The following is a 25,042-nucleotide window of genomic DNA, read 5'->3' on the forward strand; positions in this document are numbered from 1 at the left end:
CATGAATTCCATACCACCAAATTCAGACTTAAAATGAAGAGAGTAGGGAAAACCACTAACCATTCAGGTATGACATAAATCAAATCCCTTATGATTATACACTGAAAGTGACAAATAGATTCAAAGATTAGATCTGATAGACTAGAGTGCCTGAAGAACTATGGACAAAGGTTCATGACATTGTACAAGAGGCTGTGATCAAGACCATCCTAAAGAAAAAGAAATGCAAAAAGGCAAAATGGTAGTCCAAGGAGGCCTGACAAATAGCTGAGAAAAGAAAAGATGCAAAAGGCAAAGGAGAAAAGAAAAGATATACTCATTTGAATGCAGAGTTCCAAAGAACAGCAAGGAGAGATAAGAAAGCCTTCCTCACTGATCAATGGAAAGAAATAGAGAAAAACAATAGAATGGAAAAGACTAGAGATCTCTTCAAGAAAATTAGAGATACCAAGGGAACATTTCATGCAAAGATGGGCTCGATAAAGGACAGAAATGGTATGGACCTAACAGAAGCAAAAGATATTACAAAGAGGTGGCAAGAATACACAGAAGAACTATATTAAAAAGATCTTTGTGACCCAGATAATGGCGATGGAGTAATCACTCACCTAGAGCCAGACATCCTGGAATAAGAAGTCATGCAGACCTTAGGAAACATTACTACGAGCAAAGCTAGTGGAGGTGATGGAATTCCAGTTGAGCTATTTCAAATCTTAAAAGATGATGCTGTGAAAGTGCTCACTCAATATGCCAGCAAATTTGGACAACTCAGCAGTGGCCACAGGACTGGAAAGGGTCAGTTTTCATTCCAACCCAAGGCAATGCCAAAGAATGTTCAAACTACCACACAATTGCACTCATCTCACAAGCTGGTAATGTTCAAAATTCTCCAAACCAGGCTTCAGCAGTATGTGAACCATGAACTTCCAGATGTTCAAGCTGGATTTAGAAACGGCAGAGGAACCAGAGATCAATTTGCATCCACTGGATCATAGAAAAAGCAAGAAAATTTTAGAAAAACATCTACTTCTGCTTTATTGACTATACCGAAGCCTTGGACTGTGTGGATCACAACGAACTGTGGAAAATAAGAGATGGGAACACCAGACCACTGGACCTGCCTCCTGAGAAATCTGGATGCAGGTCAAGAAGAAACAGTTGGAACTGGACATGGAACAACAGACTGGTTTGAAATAGGGAAAGGAGTACATCAAGGCGGTATATTGTCACCCTGCTTATTTAAATTATATGCAGAGTACATCATGCAAAATGCCAGACTGGATGAAGCACAAGCTGGCATCACGATTGCCAGGAGAAATATCAATAACCTCAGATATGCAGCTGATACCCCCCTTATGGCAGAAAACAAAGAACTAAAGAGCCTCCTGATGAAAGCGAAAGAGGAGAATGAAAAAGTTGGCTTAAAACTTAACATTCAGAAAACTAAGATCACGGCATCCAGTGCCATCACTTCATGCCAAATAGATGGGGAAACAACGGAAAACAGTGAGTGACTTTAATTTTGGGGGCTCCAAAATCACTGCAGATGGTGACTACAGCCATGAAATTAAATGATACTTGCTCCTTGGAAGAAAAGTTATTCCAAACCTAGACAGCATATTAAAAAGGAGAGACATTACCTTGCCAACAAAGGTCTGCCTAGTCAACGCTATGCTTTTTCCACTAGTCATGTATGGATGTGATATTTGGATGATAAAGAAAGCTGAGCACAGAAGAATTGATGCTTTTGAACTGTAGTGTTTGAGAAAACTCTTGAGAGTCCCTATACAACCAGTCCATCCTAAAAGAACTCAGTCCTGAATATTCATTGAAAGGGCTGATGCTGAAGCTGAAACTCCAATACTTGGGCCATCTGATGGGAAGAACTGACTCATTGGAAAAGACCCTGATGCTGGGAAAGACTGAAGGCAGGAAGAGAAGGGGACAAAGAGGATGAGATGGTTGGACAGCATCACCAACTTGATGAGTTTAAGTAAGCTCTGGATGCTGGCAATGGACAGGAAAGCCTGGAATGCTGCAGTCCATGGTGTCGCCAAGAGTCAGACATGACTGAGCAACTGTAATGAACTGAACCTAGAAGGTGGACCATAGAGAGGATCCTGCCTTGATTTATGTCATTGTGTGTTTTGCCTATGTTTTCCTCTAAGAGGTTTATAGTTTGTGGTCTTACATTTAGGTCTTTAATCCATTTTGAGTTTATCTTTGTGTATGGGGTTAGGAAGTGATCTAATTTCATTCTTTTACATGTAGCTGTCCAGTTTTACCAGCACCATTTATTGAAGAGGTTGTCTTTGCCCCACTGTATATTTTTTGACTCTTTTGTCAAAAATAAGGTACCCATAGGCGCTTGGGTTTATTTCTGGGCTTTCTATCTTGTTACATTGGTCTATATTTCTGTTTTTGTGCCAGGACCATATTGTCTTGATGACTGTAGCTCTGCAGTATAATCAGAAGTCAGGAAGGTCGATTCCTCCAACTCCATTCTTCTTTCTCAGGACTACTTTGGCTATTCAGGGTCTTTTGTGTTTCCATATGAATTCTGAAATTTTTTGTTCTAGTTTTATGAAAAATTCCATTGATAATTTGATAGGGATGGCATTGAATCCGTAGATTGCCTTTCATAGTATAGTCATTTTCACATTATTGATTCTTCCTACCCAGGAGGATGGAATATCTCTCCATTTGTTTATGGAGAACTAGCTAGGACTTTCAGAACTATTTTGAATAATAGTCGAGAAAGTAGACAACCCCGGTCTTGTTCCTGATCTTAGGGGGAATGCTTTCAGTTTTTCACCATTGAGAATAACGTCTGCTGTAGGCTTATCACATAAGGTCTTTACTATGTTGAGGTAGGTTCCTTCTATGCCCAGTTTTGAAGATTTTTAATCATAAATGGGTGCTGAATTTTGTCCAAGGACTTTACTGCATCTATTGAGATTATATGGTTTTTGTCTTTCAATTTGTTAATATGGTGTATCACATTGATTTGCAAACACTGAAGAATCCTTGCATCCCTGGAATAAATCCAACTTGATCATGGTGTATGAGATTTTTGATGTGTTGGTGGATTCTGTTTGCTATAATTTTGTTAAGGATTTTTGTAGGTATGTTTATCAGTGATATTGGCCTGTAGTTTTCTTTTTTGTGTGTTGTCTTTGTGTGTCTTTTTTTGTGTTTGTCTTTGGTGTCAGGGTGATGCTGGCCTCATAGAATGAGTTTGGAAGTGCTCCTTCCTCTGCAAATTTTTGAAAGAGTTTCAGAAGGATAGACATTAGCTCTTCTCTAAATGTTTGATAGAATTCTCCCATGAAGACATCTGGTCCTGGGCTTTTGTTTTCTTGGAGATTTTTGATCACAGCTTCAATTTCAGTGTTTGTAATTAGGTTGTTTGTAATTTCTATTTCTTCATGGTTCAGTCTTGTAAGATTGAACTTTTTTAAGAACCTGTCCATTTCTTACAGGTTATCCATTTTATTGCCATATAGTTGTTCAAAATAGTCTCTTATAGTCCTTTGTATTTCTGCATTGTCATTGTAACCACTCCTTTTTCATTTCTAATTTTGTTGATTTGATTCTCCTCTCTTTTTTTTAAGACGAGTCTGGCTAAAGGTTTGTAAATTTTATCTTCTCAAAGAACCAGCTTTAAGTTTTATTAATATTTCCTATTGTTTCTTTCATTTATTTTTCATTTATTTCTACTCGGATATTTATGATTTCTTTCAATCTACTAATTTTGAGGGTTTTTGTTCTTTTTCCACTTGCTTTAGGTGTAAAGTTAGGTTGTCTTTCGATGCTTTTCTTGTTTCTTGAGGTAGGATGTTATTTCTATAAACTTCTGTCTTAAAACTGCTTTTGATGCAACCCATAGGTTGAGTTGTGTTTTTATCATCATTTGTTTCTAGAAATTTTTTGATTTCCCTTTTGGTTTCTTCTATAACTGGTTGGTTATTTACAAACTTACAGTATAATCTCCATGTGTTTGTTTTCTACATATTTTCCTTGTAACTGGTATCTAGTCTCATAGCGTTGTAGTCAGATAAAATGCTTGATATGATTTATATTTTCTTAAATTTACTGAGGTTTGATTTGTGACCCAAGATGTGGTCTATCCTGGAGAATGTTCCATGTACATTTGAAAAGGTGTATTCTTCTGGATTTGGATGGGATATCCTAAAGATATCAATGAGATCCATCTCATCAAATGCATCATTTAAAACTTGTGTTTCCTTATTAATTTTCTGTTTTGATGATCTGTCCATTGGTGAGATTGGGGTGTTAAAGTCTCCTACTCTTATTGTGTTACTGTGAATTTCTCCTTTTATGTCTGTAAGTTTCTGTCTTATGTACTGAAGTGCTCCTATGCTGGGTCCATAGATATTTACAATTATATCTTCCTCTTGGATTGATACCTTGTTCATTATGGAGTTTCCTTCCTTATCTTTTGTAATCTTTATTTTAAGGTCTATTTTGTCTGATATGATGATTGCTACTCCAGCTTTCTTTTGCTTCCATTTGCATGAAATATATTTTTCCATCCTCTCACTTTCAGTCTATAGGTGGTTTCAAGTGAGGTCTGAAGTGACCTCATTTGAGGTTTTGACCTCTTGAGGTCTGAAGTGGGTTTCTTGTAGACATTATGTATATGGGTCTTGTTTTTGTATCCATTCAGCCAGTCTGTGTCTTTTGGTTGAAGCATTAAATCCATTTATATTTAAAGTAAGTATTGAGATATATGTTCCTATTGCCATTTTCTTAATTGTTTGGGGTTGGTTTTGTACATCTTTTTTCATCTCTTGTATTTCTTGACTAAATAAGTCCCTTTCACATATGCTATAAAGATGGTTTGGTGATACTGAATTCTCTTAACTCTTGCTTGTCTGAAAAGCTTTTTATTTCTCCATCAATTCTGAATGAGATCCTTGCCAGGTATAGTAATCTTGGTTGTAGATTGTTCCCTTTAAATACTTTAAATATATCCTTCCATTCCTTTCTGGCCTGCAGAGTTTCTGCTGAAAGATCAGCTGTTAGTTGTATGGGATTTTCCTTCTATGTTATTTGTTGCTTCTCCCTTGCTGCTTTTAATATTCTTTGTGTTTAGTCTTTGTTAGTTTGATTAGTATGTGTTATGGCATATTTTTCTCTGGGTTTATCCTATATGGGACTCTTTGTGGCTCTTGTACTTGAATGACTATTTCCTTTTCCATGTTGGGGAAATTTTCAAATATAATCTCTTCAAAATTTTTCTCACAACCTTTCTTTTTCTCTTTTTCTTCTGGGACCCCTACAGTTCAAATTTTGGTGCATTTGATATTGCTCGAGGTCTCTGAGAATATCTTCAGTTCTTTTCATTCTTTTTATTTTGCTCTTCAGAAGTTATTTCCACCATTTCATTTTCCAGCTCACTGATTCGTTCTTCTGCTTCAGATATTTTGCTATTGATTCCATCTAGAGTACTTTTAATTTCAGTAATTCTGTTGATTGTTTCTGTATGTTTATTCTTTAATTTTTCTAGGTCTGTGTTAGTTGATTCTTGCATTTTATCCATTCTTTTTTTAAAGTTTTTGATCATCTTTATTATCATTATTCTGAATTGTTTTTCAGGTAGTTTGCCTATATCATCTTCATTCATTTGGATTTCTGTGTTTCTAGTTTGTACCTTCATTTGTGTAGTATTTCTCTGCTTTTTCATTTTTTTAAAAATTGACTATCTTTGAGGTCTCCTTTTCCCAGGCTTCAAGGCTGAATTATTTCTTCTGTTTGGTTTCTGACCTCCTAAAGTTGGTCCGAGGAGCTACCCCTCGCCCAAGGTCAGGGGTGAGACCAAGAGTGCCAGGCTGCATCAGCACAGGAGCGGCCAAAAGGAGCTACCCCATGTCTGAGTTCAGGGGCGGCAGCCAAGAGGATTTACCCAACTTCCGAGGTGAGGGGTGCTGGTCGAGAAGAGCTACCCAACGATGGAGGTCAGGGGCAGCAGGCGAGAGGAGCTACCACAGGCCTGAGGTCAGGGCGGCGGCCAAGAGGAGCTACCACAGGCCCAAGGTCATGGGAGGCGGCCAAGAGAGCAACCCCACCTCCAAGGAGCTGAGGATGTGCTGACGCAGGAGGGCCGAGAGGAGCTACTCCACGTCCAAGGTCAGGAGGGGTGGCCGTGAGGAGATAGTCCTCATTCAAGGTAAGGAGCAGTGGCTGCATTTTGCTGGAGCAGCTGTGAAGAGATAGCCCATGTCTGAGGTAAGAGAAACCCAAGTAAGATGGTAGGTTTTGCGACAGAGAATCAGAGGCCAGACACACTGAAACCATAATCACAGAAAACTAGCCAATCTGATCACAAGGACCACAGCCTTGCTAACTCAACAAAACTAAGCCATGCCGTCTGGGGCCACCCCAGATGGGAGGGTCATGGTGGAGACGTCTGATAGAATGTGGTCCCCGGGAGAAGGGAATGGCAAACCACTTCAGTATATTGCCTGGAGAACCCCATGAACACTATGAAAAGGCAAAATGATAGGAAAATGAACTGGAAACTCCCCGGGTTGGGTCAGCTCAGTTCACTTCAGTCGCTCAGTCGTGTCCGACTCTTTGCGACCCCGTGAATTGCAGCACACCAGGCCTCCCTGTCCATCACCAACTCCCAAAGTTCACTCAGACTCACGTCCATCGAGTCCGTGATGCCATCCAGCCATCTCATCCTCTGTCGTCCCCTTCTCCTCCTGCCCCCAATTCCTTCCAGCATCAGAGTCTTTTCCAATGAGTCAACTCTTCACATGAGGTGGCCAAAGTACGGGAGCTTCAGCTTTAGCATCATTCCTTCCAAAGAAATCCCAGGGCTGATCTCCTTCAGAATGGATTGCTTGGATCTCCTTGCAGTCCAAGGGACTCTCAAGAGTCTTCTCCAACACCACAGTTCAAAAGCATCAATTCTTCGGTGCTCAGCCTTTTTCACAGTCCAACTCTCACATCCATACAAGACTACTGGAAAAACCACAGCCCTGACTAGACGGACCTTAGTCGGCAAAGTAATATCTCTGCTTTTGAATATGCTATCTAGGCTGGTCATAGCTTTCCTTCCATGGAGTAAGTGTCTTGTAATTTCATGCCTGCAGTCACCATCTGCAGTGATTTTGGAGCCCCAAAAATATAAAGTCTGACACTGTTTCCCCATCTATTTCCCATGAAGTGATGGGACCGGATGCCATGATCTTCGTTTCCTGAATGCTGAGCTTTAAGCCAACTTTTTCACTCTCCTCTTTCATTTTCAGCAAGAGGCTTTTTAGTTCCTCTTCACTTTCTGCCGTAAGGGTGGTGTCATCTGCATATCTGAGGTTATTGATATTTCTCCCGGCAATCTTGATTCCAGCTTGTGCTTCTTCCAGCCCAGCGTTTCTTATGATGTACTCTGCATAGAAGTTAAATAAGCAGGGTGACAATATACAGCCTTGAGGTACTCCTTTTCCTATTCAGAAACAGTCTGTTGTTCCATATCCAGTTCTAACTGTTGCTTCCTGACCTGCATACAGATTTCTGAAGAGGCAGGTCAGGTGGTCTGATATTCCCATCTCTCTCAGAATTTTCCACAGTTTATTGTGAGCCACACAGTGAAAGGCTTTGGCATAGTCAATAAAGCAGAAATAGATGTTTTCTGGAACTCTCTTGCTTTTTCCATGATCCAGCAGATGTTGGCAGTTTGTTCTTTGGTTCCTCTGCCTTTTCTAAAACCAGCTTGAACATCTGGAAGTTTATGGTTCACGTATTGCTGAAGCCTGGCTTGGAGAATTTTGAACGTTACTTTACTAGCGTGTGAGATGAATGCAATTGTGTGGTAATTTGAGCATTCTTTGGCATTGCCTTTCTTTGGGATTGGAATGAAAACTGACCTTTTCCACTCCCATGGCCATTGCTGAGTTTTCCAAATTTACTGGCATATTGAGTGCAGCACTTTCACAGCATCATCTTTCAGGATTTGAAATAGCTCAACTGGAATTCCTTCACCTCCACTGCCTTTGTTCATAGTGATACTTTCTAAGGCCCACTTGACTTCACATTGCAGGATGTCTGGCTCTAGATGAGTGATCACACCACCATGCTTATCCGGGTCATGAAGATCCTTTTTGTACAGTTCTTCTGTGTATTCTTGCCACCTCTTCTTAACATCTTCTGCTTCTGTTAGGTCCATACCATTTCTGTCCTTTATCGAGCCCATCTTTGCCTGAAATGTTCCCTTAGTATCTCTAATTTTCTTGAAGAGATCTCTAGTCTTTCCCATTCTGTTGTTTTCCTCTATTTCTTTGCATTGATGGCTGAGGAAGGCTTTCTTATCTCTCCTTGCTATTCTTTGGAATTCTGCAATCAGATGCTTATATCTTTCCTGTTCTCCTTTGCTTTTCACTTCTCTTCTTTTCACAGCTATTTGTAAGTCCTCCCCAGACAGCCATTTCGCTTTTTTGCATTTCTTTTCCATGGGGATGGTCTTGCTCCCTGTCTTCTGTACAATGTCACGAACCTATATCCATAGTTCATCAGGCACTTTATCTATCAGATCTAGGCCCTTAAATCTATTTCTCACTTCCACTGTATAATCATAAGGGATTTGATTTAGGTCATACCTGAATGGTCTAGTGGTTTTTCCCACTTTCTTCAATTTACGTCTGAATTTGGTGATACGAGTTCATGATCTGAGCCACAGTCAGCTCCCGGTCTTGTTTGTGTTGACTGTATAGAGCTTCTCCATCTTTGGCTGCAAAGAATATAATCAATCTGATTTCGATGTTGACCATCTGGTGATGTCCATGTGTAGAGTCTTCTTTTGTGTTGATGGAAGAGGGTGTTTGCTATGACCAGTGCATTTTCTTGGCAAAACTCTATTAGTCTTTGCCCTGCTTCATTCCACATTCCAAGGCCAAATTTGCCTGTTCGGCCTTGGTGTTTCTTGACTTCCTACTTTTGCATTCCAGTCCCCTATAATGAAAAGGACATCTTTTTTAGGTGTTTGTTCTAAAAGGTCTTGTAGGTCTTCATAAAACTGTTCAACTTCAGCTTCTTCAGCATTACTGGTTGGGGCATAGGCTTGGATTACTGTGATATTGAATGGTTTGCCTTGGAAACGAACAGAGATCATTCTGTCGATTTTGAGATTGCATCCAAGTACTGCATTTCGGACTCTTTTGTTGACCATGATGGCTACTGCATTTCTTCTAAGGGATTCCTGCCCGCAGTAGTAGATATAATGGTCATCTGAGTTAAATTCACCCATTCTGGTCCATTATAGTTCGCTGATTCCTAGAATGTCAACGTTCACTCTTGCCATCTCTTGTTTGACCACTTCCAATTTGCCTTGATTCATGGACCTGACATTCCAGGTTCCTATGCAATATTGCTCTTTACATCATTGGACCTTGCTTCTATCACCAGTCACATCCACAGCTGGGTATTGTTTTTGCTTTGGCTGCATCCCTTCATTCTTTCTGGAGTTATTTCTCCACTGATCTCCAGTAGCATTTTGGGCACCTACTGACCTGGGGAGTTCCTCTTTCAATATCCTATCATTTTGCCTTTTCATACTGTTCATGGGGTTCTCAAGGCAAGAATACTGAAGTGGTTTGCCATTCCCTTCTCCAGCAGAACACATTCTGTCAGGCTTCTCCACCATGACGTGCCCGTCTTGGGTTTCCCCGTGGGCATGGCTTAGTTTCATTGAGTTAGACAAGACTGTGGTCCTAGTGTGATTAGATTGACTAGTTTTCTGTGAGTATGGTTTCAGTGTGTCTGCCCTCTGATGCCCTTTGCAACACCTACCATCTTATTCAGTTTTCTCTTTCCTTGGGCATGGGGTATCTCTTCACGGCTGTTCCAGCAAAGCACAGCTGCTGCTCCTTACCTTGAATGAGTGCAGGCGGCTGCGACCGGTGCACTAAGCGCAGGCGGCCCAATCTGCTACTTAAGATCAGTGGAGAAATAACTCCAGAAAGAATGAAGGGATGCAGCCAAACCAAAAACAATACCCAGTTGTGGATGTGACTGGTAATATAAGCAAGGTCCGATGCTGTAAAGAGCAAGATTGCATAGGAACCTGGAATGTCAGGTCTATGAATCAAGGCAAATTGGAAGCGGTCAAACAAGAGATGGCAAGAGTGAACGTCGACATTCTAGGAATCAGTGAACCAAAACGGACTGGAATGGATGAATTTAACTCAGATGACCATTATATCTACTACTGCGGGCAGGAATCCCTTAGAAGAAATGCAGTAGCCATCATGGTCAACAAAAGAGTCCGAAATGCAGTACTTGGATGCAATCTCAAAATCGACAGAATGATCTCTGTTCGTTTCCAAGGCAAACCATTCAATATCACAGTAATCCAAGCCTATGCCCCAACCAGTAACGCTGAAGAAGCTGATGTTGAATGGTTCTATGAAGATCTACAAGACCTTTTAGAACAAACACCCAAAAGAGATGTCCTTTTCATTATAGGGGACTGGAATGCAAAAGTAGGAAGTCAAGAAACACCTGGAGCAACAGGCAAATTTGGCCTTGGAATGTGGAATGAAGCAGGGCAAAGGCTAATAGAGTTTTGCCAAGAGAACACACTGGTCATTACAAACACTCTCTTCCATCAACACAAAAGAAGACTCTACATATGGACATCACCAGATGGTCAACATCGAAATCAGATTTGATTATATTCTTTGCAGCCAAAGATGGAGAAGCTCTATATAGTCAGCAAAAACAAGACCGGGAGCTGACTGTGGCTCAGATCATGAACTCCTTATTGCCAAATTCAGACTTAAACTGAAGAAAGTGGGGAAAACCACGAGACCATTCAGGTATGACCTAAATTAAATCCCTTATGATTATACAGTGGAAGTGAGAAATAGATTTAAGGGACTAGATCAGAGTGCCTGATGAACTATGGATGGAGGTTTGTCACACTGTACAGAAGACAGGGAGCAAGACCATCCCCATGGAAAAGAAATGCAAAAAAGCAAAATGGCTGTTTGAGGAGGGCTTACAGATAGATATGAAAAGAAGAGAAGCAAAAAGCAAAGGAGAACAGGAAAGATATAAGCATCTGAATGCAGAATTCCAAAGAATAGCAAGGAGAGATAAGAAAGCCTTCCTCAGCCATCAATGCAAAGAAATAGAGGAAAACAACAGAATGGGAAAGACTAGAGATCTCTTCAAGAAAATTAGAGATACTAAGGGAACATTTCAGGCAAAGATGGGCTCGATAAAGGACAGAAATGGTATGGACCTAACAGAAGCAGAAGATATTAAGAAGAGGTGGCAAGAATACACAGAAGAACTGTATAAAAAAGATCTTCATGACCCACATAATCACGATGGTGTGATCACTCATCTAGAGCCAGACATCCTGCAATGTGAAGTCAAGTGGGCTTTAGAAAGTATCACTATGAACAAAGGCAGTGGAGGTGAAGGAATTCCAGTTGAGCTATTTCAAATCCTGAAAGATGATGCTGTGAAAGTGCTGCACTCAATATGCCAGCAAATTTGGAAAACTCAGCAGTGGCACAGGACTGGAAAAGGTCAGTTTTCATTCCAATCCCAAAGAAAGGCAATGCCAAAGAATGCTAAAATTACCGCACAATTGCATTCATCTTACATGCTAGTAAAGTAACGTTCAAAATTCTCCAAGCCAGGCTTCAGCAATACGTGAACCATAAACTTCCAGATGTTCAAGCTGGTTTTAGAAAAGGCAGAGGAACCAGAGATCAAACTGTCAACATCTGCTGGATCATCAACAAGCACAAGAGTCCAGAAAAATATCTATTTCTGCTTTATTGACTATGCCAAAGCCTTTCACTGTGTGGATCACAATAAACTGTGGAAAATTCTGAAGGATGGGAATACCAGACCACCTAACCTGCCTCTTGAGAAATCTGTATGCAGGTAGGGAAGCAGCAGTTAGAACTGGACATGGAACAGCAGACTGGTTCCCAATAGGAAAAGGAGTATGTCTAGGCTGTATATTGTCACATTGCTTGTTTAACTTATATGCAGAGTACATCAGGAGAAACGAAGGGCTGGAAGAAGCACAAGCTGGAATCAAGATTGCCAGGAGAAATATCAATAACCTCAGATATGCAGATGACACCATCTTATGGCAGAAAGTTAAGAGGTACCAAAGAAACCTCTTGATGAAAGTGAAAGTAGAGAGTGAAAATGTTGGCTTAATGCTCAACATTCAGAAAATGAAGATCATGGCATCCGGTCCCATCACTTCATGGGAAATAGATGGGGAAACAGTGGAAACAGAGTCAGACTTTGTTTTGGGGGGCTCCATAATTACTGCAGATGTTGACTGCAGCCATGAAATTAAAAGACACTTTCTCCTTAGAAGGAAAGTTATGACCAACCTAGATAGCATATTTAAAAGCAGAGATATTACTTTGCCAACTAAGGTCCGTCTAGTCAAGGCTATGGTTTTTCCAGTGGTTATGTACGGATGTGAGAATTAGACTGTGAAGAAAGCTGAGCGCCGAAGAATTGATGCTTTTGAACTGTGGTGTTGGAGAAGACTCTTGAGAGTTCCTTCGAATGCAAGGAGATCCAACCAGTCCATCCTAAAGTCCTGGGTGTTTATTGGAAGGACTGATGCTGAAGTTGAAACTCCAATACTTTGGCCACCTCATGCGAAGAGTTGACTCATTGGAAAAGACTCTGATGCTGGGAGGGATTGGGGGCAGGAGGAGCAGGGGACGACAGAGGATGAGATGGCTGGATGGCATCACGGACTCGATGGACATGAGTCTGATTGAACTCTGGGAGTGGGTGATGGACAGGGAGGCCTGGCTTGCTGTGATTCATGGGGTTGCAAAGAGTCGGACACGACTGAGCAAGTGAACTGAACTGAACTGAAGTTTGGTCTAGTGGTTTGTGTAAGCTTCTTATAGGATGAAATTTGTGCTGAGTTTTTGTTTTTTGGTTTTCCTCTGATGGGCAAGGCTGAAGGGCATGGTAATCCTGTTTGCTGATAACTGGGTTTGTATTTTTGTTTGTGTTTTAGATGTGGGGTTCTACATAGAGTGTTACTGGTGGTTGGGTGATGCCAGGTCTTGTATTGAAGTGGTTTCCTTTCTGTGAGTTCTCACTGTTTCATACTCCCTAGGGTTAGTTTTCTGGTAGTCTAGGGTCTTGGAGTCAGTGCTCCCACTCGAAAGGCTCAGGGCTTGATCTTTGGTCAGGAACAAAGATTTCACAAGTGTTTTTTTACTACATTAAGTGAGATTAAAACAAATATCCAAAAACGAGAAACCAAAGATGAACCCCAGACAAATGGTAGTTATTAAATCAGGCAAATAATAATTAAAATAATGGAATATACATATACACATAAAAAGCCATGAGTAAACTGAAAGCAGTCCAACAAAAATCAAGAAGAGTAGATTGACCTGGCTAACCACGTAAATCAAAAGTTATATTTACCAGTTACGAACAAAACTAACTAAAGCACAAACTGGAAAGCAAAACTAAAGCAAGGTGCTAAGTATGTTATAAAACAATGAAAACAAAACTAACAAATATGTTAAGAGGAAAGGAAAGAAAGAATATATATGCAATGTTAAATAGAGATAGATAAAGAAGATTTATATACATTAAAGATTAACTGTGAGGGGAAAAGAACAGTAGGAAAGGCAAACAAAGGAATAAATGTAGTAAAAATATAATGTTTTTTAAAAAGTTAAAATGACAAAAAAGAGAGAGAGAAAAAAAAACAGAGGAAGAAAGAAAAAAGGAAAACACAGAACTGCAAAAGCCCCATGTAGAGGCAGAGGTTTATAGCAACGATAAAAAGTGCGACTGAATATACACATATACATATACACCCATAAGCAAAATCAAAACAGTCCAACAAAAATAAAGTACAACAAATTGACCCAGCAAACGAAACCAAAAATTATATCTACCAGAACAAAACTAACTAAAGCACAAACTGGAAAACAAAACTAAAGCAAGGTGCCAACTGGGGAATAAAGCAATGAAAATAAAACTAACAAATATGTTGAGAGGAAAGGAAAGATAGAAAGGAAACAAAGAATAGACATGCAAAGTTAAATAGAGGTAGGTAAAGAAGATTTATATACATTAAAGATCAAGTGCAAAGGGAAAAGAACAGGAGGAAAAGCCAACAAATGAATAAATGTAGAAAAATAATAATAGGTTTAAAAATTAAAACTAAAGAAAAAGAAAAAAAGGAAAACTCCACAGAACTGCAAAAGCCCAATATAGTGGCAGTGGTTTATAACAGCAATAAAAAATGAATCTGAGGTAAAAAAAATAGCTCAAGAACTGAATCAGATTTCATGGTGCCAATAACATCGACAACTAGAACAGAGGGGTAAAAAGGCGGGGAGGGGAATAGAAAACAATCTACAGAGCAAGTCAATACATAAGGTTAATAAATGTTTTTCTTGAGTCATTGCTATCAGAGTCCTCTCCCTTACTGGGAGTCACAGTCCACCTCACCTCCCTATGATGCCCTCCAACACTGTGCTATCTCTAGACCTGCTGTTGGGGCAGCTCAGATTCTAAACTGGTGCTTCTCCTGTGTGTTCTTGCCTCCAGTGTCCACAGCTATCAGTACTAGCATGTTTTCTTTTGTGGGAGCTCTCAATGATCTTTTATATATTCCATAGATATAGTCTGCCTAGTTGATTGTGTGGATTCAGTCTGCAGCTTGTAGAGCTGGTGGGAAGGTTTTGGGTCTTCTTCCTTAGCCACCCTGTCCCTGGGTTTCTACTGTGGTTTTATTTCCACCTCTGTATGAGGGTCGTCCACTGGGGTTTGCTCTGAGGCTGCCCGGGAGGACTTGGGTTTGCCCCTGTGAGGTGTGGAGGTGGTGCAGCTGCTTGGGTTGCAGGGCTTCTGGCAGCACCAGGTACTCAGGGGAGTTGGTGGCTAGGGCAGCAGGAAATATTGTGCTCTAGAAGGGTACAGCAACCACTACTGGCCAATACACTCCAGTGTTCTTGCCTGGAGAACCTCCTTCCCTGACAGAGAAGCCTGGCAGGCCACAGTCTACAGGGTCACCTAAGAGTTGGATACTACCCAGGTGACCTTGCCCGCACAGATGCAAGGCTTTTTATGCCTGTGGCAGCTCTGCCCCAATGAGAGTTGAGCGTGAAGGTAGTCGTGCAGCTGCTTGGCTCGTGGGGACCCTGGCAGTGCCAAGTGTGCAGGGACACGGACTGCTTCCGCCACAGGAGTATGGCCCTATCAGAGTCTTTTTTTTAAGCATTTTTTAAGCTGGCAATCGAAAGGCCTCTTTGGCTAGCCTTTCTCTGTAGCTCCGCCCATTCAGGCACTTAGAGGGCTCCCTTGCTGCGGTCCTTCTCTGTTGTTTGTTGCATCACGCACATAGAGGGGCCCCCCTAGCTGGGGTTCTACTCTGTAGATCAGCGTGTCAGGCACTTAAAGGAGCAACCGGGTGGGGTCCTGCTCTGTAGTTCAGTGCATCAGGCATTTGATGGGCCAGCCTCTGTATTGTTCAGCTGCCAATGCTGGCCTGTGGAGAAAGAAAGGCTATAGTGATGGCTCCACCCCCTATGTGTGACTCAGCAGTATCGCCTTGCTTCCATGGCTGCCTGGCTTTCCTCTACAGGCATTTCCCATCACAATCTCCTCCCTCACCTCCCCTCAATTGGTCTCTCTGCAGTCAACAGCAGCCTCTGCCCTGGGATCGCTCCACACTCCCCAAACTCCAGCTCCCAGGCGCTGCACCTTCCAGGGTACCCTTGTCCCTTTCCGGGGTATGTACGGCTGTGGCGAGGACTGTCTGATTCTCATTCCATTTAGGCTTCCATAGATCAGCTGTTTCACTGTCAGCCTTAAATGTTTCTCCTCTGACTCAGACAATTGCCCCTGTGGGGACTGGACGCCTGCTTCAGTTCCCCCACACACCGAGGGCAAACCCAGTCCTGCTAACACTCCTGTTTTTCCCCCTAGTTCTTTCGTTCTACCGAGTTTTGCATTGTTCCATATATTCTTTTCCTCTGGGCAGGTACTCCTGTCTGCTCTCAGCTGATGTTCTGCATGCACTTCTGTGTCTAAAGGTGTATTTCTGAGGTATCCGTGGAGAGAGATGTACACCACGTCCACCTACTCCTCCGCCATCTTGTTCCCCAGGATTTATTTTTTACTGTAGTTTCTTGTCTTAGTCCTAACAGCTCCTTTTTAACATATTTTATAATCTCTTTTTTATCTCTTGTTTTATGGAATCAATGTCCTCTTTAAACATCAGCTTTGTCTAACGATTTTTTGTTTCCGGAAGTTAGTTTTCCTTCCAAATGTATTCTTCATCTGCAATCTGCATGTTATTTTTTCAATTAAATATCTGACCTAAATAGCTGCATGTGTCCTTTGCTTTACATTATTTTTTGAATGTTTTAACTGTATATTAATAGACAACTGCCTGAGAATATTTTGGTGAAATCTCCTTGAGGTCCCTCCACTTTTGCTCTCTTTTTCCCTAATGTGTCCTCTGTTGCTTTCCCTAAGTACCATTCAAATCTTAACCTTCAACTTGAGCTGCAGGCTAAATATTTAACATTTCTATTCTCTTAGTTATTTCACTCCAAAGGAAACTATGCAGGGAGACGCTGGGAACAAGATACAGCTGCGGTTTGAATGTAAAGTTTCCATGCATTTTACTGGCATTTGTAAGCTTTTCCTCTAGCGATAAAGGGAGAGGGGACAGAGGAGAATAGTGAAACGGCCACTGATGTAGCACAGGAGAATGTAGGGAAAGAAAAAGATGCTTAATAGTGATCTAGGAAGTTTTGCTATAGTGATAGGTGATGTAACTACCTACTTTATCTCACCAAGAATTTCAGTGAAAATATTACATTATTCTTGTATGCTCTTGAAATTGGAATACCTTTCATTTTTTGAATATGATGACATGCAGAAATAAGCCTTAAGGCAAGAGCTGAACAGCTCATGGAAACCAGTTATAGAAAGGTTATTAAAAGATCACTCCACGCTATTTCTATGTTTAAATAGTTATTTTCAATTTAGTCTTTATCTTTTTTTCAAAAGGGATTTGCATGGATCTGTACATAAAATCAGGGTTACATGAAAACATGAATGACAGCAGTTAGGAGATGAGAAATGTACCTAGATATTTATCCTTGCTTGAAGTATATTCAAGAAATATATTTTAATGATACTTTAAAGTTTCATTTGATTGGTTGCTTTTATGGAGCAAAATTTTTAATGTTAAAAGGTAAGGGAATGTGCTGATGTCCTATAATTTATTTAAGTAGGTGTATAGCTTTGCAGGACTTCCTTGGTGGCTCAGACGGTAAAGCATCTTCCTACAATGTGAGAGACCCGGGTTCAATCCCTGGGTTGAGAAGATCTTCCGGAGAAGGAAATGGCATCCCACTCCAGCCTCTTGCCTGGAAAATCCCATTGATGGAGGAACCCGGTAGGCAACAGTCCATGGTGTCGCAGAGAGTCGGACACAACTGAAGGACTTCACTTCACTATAGCTTTGCAGGGGCTTCCCTAGTGGCTCTGATGGTAAAGAATCTGCCTACAATGTGGGAGACCTGGCTTGATTCTTGGGTCAAGAAGATTCCCTGTAGAGAGTAATGGCTACCCACTCCACTATTCTTGCCTGGAGAATTCCATGGACAGAGGAGCCTGGTGGACTACAGTCCACGATGTCGCAAAGAGTCAGATAGGAGCGAGTGACTAACACTTTCATTTTCTTAGCTTCCTAGATTGTATGGTTTTGGGCATACTTTTGCCAGTTGGTGACAGGATACTTCAATTATATTTCTGTCATTTTGAAAGGTATATAATCCCAACTTATAATAATGCTATTTTAAATGGAAAGTGAACAACTGATTGCAAATATTTCAGGATAACTGTTAAAAAAATCATGTAAAAATATCTCAAGAAAATTACTCTGCTAAGAAATGGTTCCTGGCATAACACTGAAGTCATTTATCCAAAATTGATGTCCTATAATCTGAGATTACTTCAGGTGAATTCTATTAATCAGATGGTCAGTGACATATCCTGAAAGAATGACCTTTTAGGTCAACCTGCTGTTTAGCTTGGGTTGTTTCTATGTTGCTAACTTCTGTATCACTCCTTGAATCATTTACTTTCTCCTAGATCCCACCTCTTAGAGATGAAAAATACTTTTAGAAATTAGATATTTAACAAAAAAGAGACAATAATTGAAAAAATTGTCAAAAAGGTTGTTATATAAACAGTACAATTAAGATGTGATGAGAAATACGTAAGTCTAAAAAGCATTTGTGCAATAAGTTTTATTAACTATTTTTAAACAATATATTTTATTTACTATTCAATACAATTAAATTATAAACTATAAACTATATTAAATGTGTCACTGACATCATATTACTCTATCTGCCTAGTATTAAATATCTATTTTTTACATTTCAATGACAACATTTGGGGTTACCTAGAAGTCCAAAATAATATGGCTGACTTAAGTAATCAGTGATATTAATACAATAAATGAATTTTTCTAATTAATTCTGGCACTAAAAAATAAGAATTCCCAAAGAGTATCTGTTTCTATAAAACTGGTAAAATGACCTTGAAATTCTTACTTGGTATCTATGAAATTTTTGACTCACACTTCTAAAGATGCAGATAGTAAGCTGTATGGCCAAATCACAGACCACCAAAATTTCTAGCAGGATTTAAAGGCAGTGCAGGTGAAGAGCATCTCAGGAAAAGGCCTGTCAGTGTCATTTGCCTGCTCTTAATATGCTTTCCCTTCTCAAACTTCTCCTCCACCCATTAAATCTGTCATATTTCCTTCTCAGCCGTAAATCACCTCTATTCCATAATATTTTATATTATGATCTGCAAATGATAACCACTGACAGAGTCATTTTCTATTTGCCATTATGGTTTACAACACTCTGCTTGCATCCAGATGACTGGCCTACAGAAATCTTACCCTGGAACATTACAGTCCAGAACATCATCACATCATTCCCACTCTCCATATATTACAACTAATCAGGTTTCCATTATTAGAGTGAGATAATTTTTAAAATGAATGTTACTAAAAACACCATTTAGGCATTTGTGTGGTGAATATATCTGAGTATATCTAAAGAGTTCTAAGTAAATGATCTACTGTAGAAATCAATGGCTTTAAAAATAAGATGTACCTGTATTAGAACTGATGCCTATAGATTCAGTTATATTCCCATATTTAAACAAAATGTATGAGGTTAGAATACTTAGTATAGCTTCGTATCCAATAAAAATCACAGGTGGATGGCTAATATTCCAGATTACCAAAATTATACATGTACTGACTATTAATATTACAGAATATACATCTTACTCTTGTCATGATGAGACGGAAGACCTAGAGGTTCTTATGTATACTGTCGGTTTTACAAATGAAAGAGAAAAGAAGATGTCATATGCTAATGGTTGTTTTTAACAATAAATCCCTATTCTGTGTTAAGATAACAAGTTGGTTTGAAATCCACTTCTCCCATAAAGAAGACTGCTGAGCAGTGCAAAAAGTCAGTTTGAGAACTTTTGTGTTCCAGAGTCTGGATATATATATATGTGTGCACAATATAATAACACATATTTTGAAAAAAGGTTTAAAAATGTGTAATAACATATTATTCCATTTATAGATGTAGAACTAGAACTGTTCCATATTTGGTTGTGATATCAAAGTACTTACTGTTGAACTCCATCTACATCCTCTGCTAGTATTTCAGTGATCTGGGCAACTGAAAGAAAATCTGGAGACAGAATCTTTTCATGTTCCTGGAATTCAGCATCTTTCTACCAAAAAAAATGGAATAATTATTTCAATCACATTTCACATATTAATCCTAATAATACCAAAATCTGTTCTTTTGTCTACTGCTATCAGGAAAAAAATTTTAAGTAATGGTATCTCTTCTACAAAGCTGAATGGTTAGTCAATCTGTCCTCTGTGCATATTTAAAACTGGGTGATGGTTTTCAACTAACAAACATTTTTGAATATCTATATATTCCTCTTTGAACCTAGGGTACAAGAGGAGGCAAAGACAACAAAGACTTGTTACCCTCAAGAAGCTCAACATCTTATGGAAGGAATAAACCGAAGATGATTTTAAAACAAGAAAATAAAATTGTAAGTGAACCATAATAAAAGTGTCATTCAGGACTTCCCTGATGGCACAGTGGATAGGAATCTGCCTGCCAATGTAGGGGATACAAATTTGATCCCTGGTCCAAGAAGATTCCATATGCTGCAGAGCAACTAAGCCCATATCCCTCAGCTGCTGACGCCTGCATGCCCTAGAGCCTGTGCTCCACAACAAAAGAAGCCACCACAATGAGAAGCCAGTGGCCACAACTAGAGAGTGGCCTGAGCTTGCAGCAACTAGAGAAAGCCCACAGAAAGCAACAAAGATCCAGTGCAGCCAAAAATAAGTAAATAGATTAAAATTTAGAAAATAGCTGTCATCCAGTCTAAAGGAAGGAAGGGACAAGGACAAAAACAGGACAAAGAAAGTCTAAAGAAAGGAATAGATTTTCGGAGAATGAACGTGGATAGTGCCGCAGGTGAATGAATCAGCAACACCAAGGTGATAAATGCAGGATAGTTGGGTACCAGTTCTGTGAGTATCAGTAATTCACAGTGGTGCCAAGCATACACACAGAGTACAAGTTGAACCTAAGTGGAAGGTGGGCATTGGAAAAATATCACAGGAGATCTTAAATAATTTAACAAATATTTACTAAGCAATTACAAGACACAAGATACTGCCCAAGTCACCATACATATTTTGGACCATGGCTATTGGAAGAATGACAGAAGAGTTTGTTCTTAATACAGAAATGGACTGTGACGTTTTTGAGCAGTGAAATGACAAAATAAAACTATGCATCAATGAAGGGTAATCTGTAGCAGGGTGAAGGAAAGACAGGAACAGAGCAAGGATAAAAAGGAAGAGTTAAATGAAAAAATTATTAGAACAGTTCAGGAATGAAGCATTGGGTACACTGGGCTTCTAGCAGTGTGCATGAAAATGGATAAGGATAAATGCAACATATATATGGGGGACTAAAAAGAGAGAAGAATGAATGCAGAGTCTGAGTTTCTGAAATAGGTGACTAGAAGAAAAAGGTATTGAGACTCAGGGCCTCCAAAAGCAAATATGCCCCCATGCACAAACCAGACAAAAGAATCCTCTCTGGGTAGAGAAGTATTAAAAGATGTAAGGCTGACACAGCCCTGCACCCAAGTGCACCGCTTGTGAACAGAATAGTTCCACCTTCTGCTCAATTCTCAGCTGAGTCGTTTTGTACAGAGTACAATCCATAAAAACATACAAGGCTCTCTTATTGGGCTTCCCTGATGGCTCAGATGGTAAAGAATCTACCTGCAATGTGGGAGATGCGGGTTTGATCCCTGGGAGGGAAGATCTCCTGAAGAAGAGAATGGCAACCCACTCCAATATTCTTGCCAAAAGAATTCCATGGACACAGTCTATGGAGTCACAGAGAGTTGGACACGACTGAGCAACTAACACATAAACACTCTTATTACACCAAAAGAAATAAGAGATTTAGAAGATGAGGCCTTTAAGAAGGCAAGATGATGAGTTTGGTTTCAGTGGTTGAATTTTAGGTGGAATATGAATAGCAAGAAATGTTTAGAGATTAATTAGAAATGCTAGAGTCACAAGGTCAATTTTACAGATATTGGTTTAGGAGTCACTGCAAGTAGGAGAATGAATGAAACTGCCCAGAGCCAGAGCATAAAGTGAACTGTGAATGGAGGATGGAAATGGAGACTGAGAAAGTGATAAGATACCAGGAGCTTCATGAAAATCAAAGATTATGAGATTTATACCAGTCAGAATGGCCATCATTAAACAGTCTACAAATAACAAATGCTGGAGACCATGTGGAGAAAAGGTAACTCAAACACGGTTGGTGGGAAGGTAAATGGTGTAACCATTATGTAAATAGTGGGGAGGTTACTCAAAAAATTAAAAATAGAGTTGCCATGAGTGTATGCTCAGTTGTATCCAACTCTTTATAACCCCATGAACTGTAGCCCACTGGGCTCCTCTGTCCATGGAATTTTTCAGGCAAGAATGCTGAAGTGGGTAGCCATTCCCTTCTCTGGGGAGACTTCCTGACCAAAGGAGCAAACTCATATACTCTATTCAGTTCAGTTCAGTTGTGTCCAACTCTTTGCAACCCCATGAACTACAGCATGCCAGCCAGGCTTCCCTGTCCATCACCAACTCCTGAGGCTTGCTCAAACTCCTGTCCATTGAATCAGTGATGCCATCCAACCATCTCATCCTCTGTCGTCCCCTTCTCCTCCTGTCCTCAATCTTGCCCAGCATCAGGGTCTTTTCCAGTGAGTCAACTCTTCGCATCAGGTAGCCAAACTATTGGAGCTTCATCTTCAGCATCAGTGCTTCCAACAAATATTCAGGAATGACTTCCTTGAGGATTGACTGGTTTCATCTCCTTGCAGTCCAAGGACTCTCAAGAGTCTTCTCCAACACCATACTTCAAAAGCATCCATTCTTCAGCATTCAGCTTTCTTTATGGTCCATCTCTCACATCCATATACGACTACTGGAAAAACCACAGCTTTGACTAGATGGACCTTTGTTGGCAAAGTAATGTCTCTGCTTTTTAATATGCTGTCTAGGTTGGTCATAACTTTTCTTTCGAGGAGTAAGCGTCTTAATTTCATGGCTGTAGTCAACATCTGCAGTGAGTTTGGAGCCAAATAAAATAAAGTCTCTCACTGTTTCCATTGTTTCCCCATCTATTTGCCATGAAGTGATGGGACTGGATGCCATGATCTTAGTTTTTTGAATGTTGAGTTTTAAGCCAGCTTTTTCACTCTCCTCTTTCACTTTCATCAAGAGGCTCTTTAGTTTTTCTCTGCTTTCTGCCATAAGGGTGGTGTCATCTGCATATCTGAGGTTATTGATATTTCTCCTGACAGTCTTGATGCCAGCTTGTGCTTCATCCAGTAAGTCATTTTGCATGATGTACTCTGCATAGAAGTTAAATAAGCAGGGTGACAATATACAGCCTTGACTTACTCCTTTCCCAGTCTGGAATCAGTCCATTGTTATATGTTCGACTTTAACTGTTGCTTCTTGACCTGTAGCTATGCATGGTGGTCTGGTATTACCATCTCTTGAAGAATTTTCCAGTTTGTCATGATTCACACAGTCAAAGGCTTTGGCATAGTCAATGAAGCAGAAGTAGATGTTTTTCTGGAATACTTTTGCTTTTTCTATGATCCAATGGATGTTGGCAATTTGATCTCTTGTTTCTCTGCCTTTTCTAAATCCAGCTTGTACATCTGGAAGTTCTCAATTCACACACTGTTGAAGACTAGCATGGAGAATTTTGAGCATTACCTTGCTACTATGTGAGATGAATGCACTGTGCAGTAGTTTGAACATTCTTTGGCATTGTCTTTCTTTGGGATTGGAATGAAAACTGACCTTTTCCAGTCCTGTGGCCACTGCTGAGCTTTCCAAATTTGCTGGCATACTGAATGCAGCACTTTCACAGCATCATCCTTTAGGATTTGAAATAGCTCAACTGGAATTCCATCACCTCCACTAGCTTTGTTCATAATTATGCTTCCTAAGGCCCACTTGACTCTGCATTCCAGGATGTCTGTCTCAAGGTGAGTGATCACACCATCATGGTATCTGGGCATGATGATCCTTTTTGTATAGTTCTGTGTATTCTTGCCACCTCTTCTTAACATCTTCTGCTTCTGTTAGGTCCATACTGTTTGTCCTTTATTGTGCCCATCATTGCATGAAATGTTCCCTTTGTATCTCTAATTTTCTTAAAGAGATCTCTAGTCTTTCCCATTCTATTGTTTTCCTCTCTTTCTTTGCACTGATCACTGAGGAGGGCTTTCTTATCTCTCCCTGCTATTCTTTGGAACTTTGCATTCAGATGGATATATCTTTTCTTTTCTCCTTTACCTTTCGCTTCTCTTCTCAGCTATTTGTAAGGCCTTCTCAGACAACCATTTTGCCCTTTTGCATTTCTCTTTCTTTGGGATTATCTTGATCACAGCCTCCTGTACAATGTTATGAACCTCCGCCCACAGTTCTTCAGGCACTGTCTATCAGATCTAATCCTTTGAATCTATTTGCCGCTTTCAGTGTATAATCATAAGGGAGTTGATCTAGGTCATACCTGAATGGTCTAGTGGTTTTCCCTACTTTCTTCGATTTAAGTTTGAATTCTGTAATAAGGAGTTCATGATCTGAGCCAGAGTCAGCTCCTAGTCTTGTGTTTGCTGACTATATAGAGCTTCTCCATCTTTGGGTGCAAAGATTATAATCAATCTGATTTCAGTGTTGACCATCTGGTGATGTTCATATGTAGAGTCATCCATTACTCAGCCATTAAAAAAAAATGAAATTATTCCATTTGCAGCAACAGGGATAGATCTAGAGATTATCATCCTAAGTTAAGAAAGTCGGAAAGACAAATATCCTATGACACCACTTACATGTGGAATCTAAAATATGACACAATCAATATATCTATGAAACAAAAAGTCTCACAGATACAGATAACAGACTTGTGGTTACCAAACAGGAGGAGAGGTTGGGAGGGAAGGATTGGGAGTTTGGGATTAGCAGAGGCAAACTATTATACACAGAATGAATAAAAAATAATATCCTACTGTGTAGCACAGAGAACTATATTCAGTATCCTGTGACAAAACATAATAGAAAAGAATGTTAAAAATAATATATACAAGTATAAGGAGTCACTTCTCTGCACAAAAGAAATCAACATATTGTAAATCAACTATGTGCTGTGCTGTTCTTAGTCACTCAGTTGTGTCCGACTCTTTGCAACCCCATGGAGTGTAGCCCGCCAGGCTTCTCTGTTTATGGGGATTCTCCAGGCAAGAATACTGGACTGAGTTGCCATGCCCTCCTCCAGGGGATTTTCCCAACCCAGGGATAGAA

General features: G+C 40.1%; 1 protein-coding gene across 1 annotated transcript in view; it reads right to left on the reverse strand.

The window, feature by feature from the left end:
- The window catches only part of CABCOCO1 (ciliary associated calcium binding coiled-coil 1), a 168,428-nt gene that overhangs the window by 136,037 nt on the left and 7,349 nt on the right, over positions 1 to 25,042 (reverse strand). The window contains exon 2 of the mRNA XM_052639771.1: positions 19,739 to 19,842. Within this exon, the coding sequence (XP_052495731.1) occupies positions 19,739 to 19,842 (104 nt within the window). The remainder of the gene's footprint in view (positions 1 to 19,738; positions 19,843 to 25,042) is intronic.

The sequence above is a fragment of the Budorcas taxicolor genome, chromosome 5 (genome assembly GCF_023091745.1).
Source record: "Budorcas taxicolor isolate Tak-1 chromosome 5, Takin1.1, whole genome shotgun sequence".
Classification (NCBI taxonomy): domain Eukaryota; kingdom Metazoa; phylum Chordata; class Mammalia; order Artiodactyla; family Bovidae; genus Budorcas; species Budorcas taxicolor.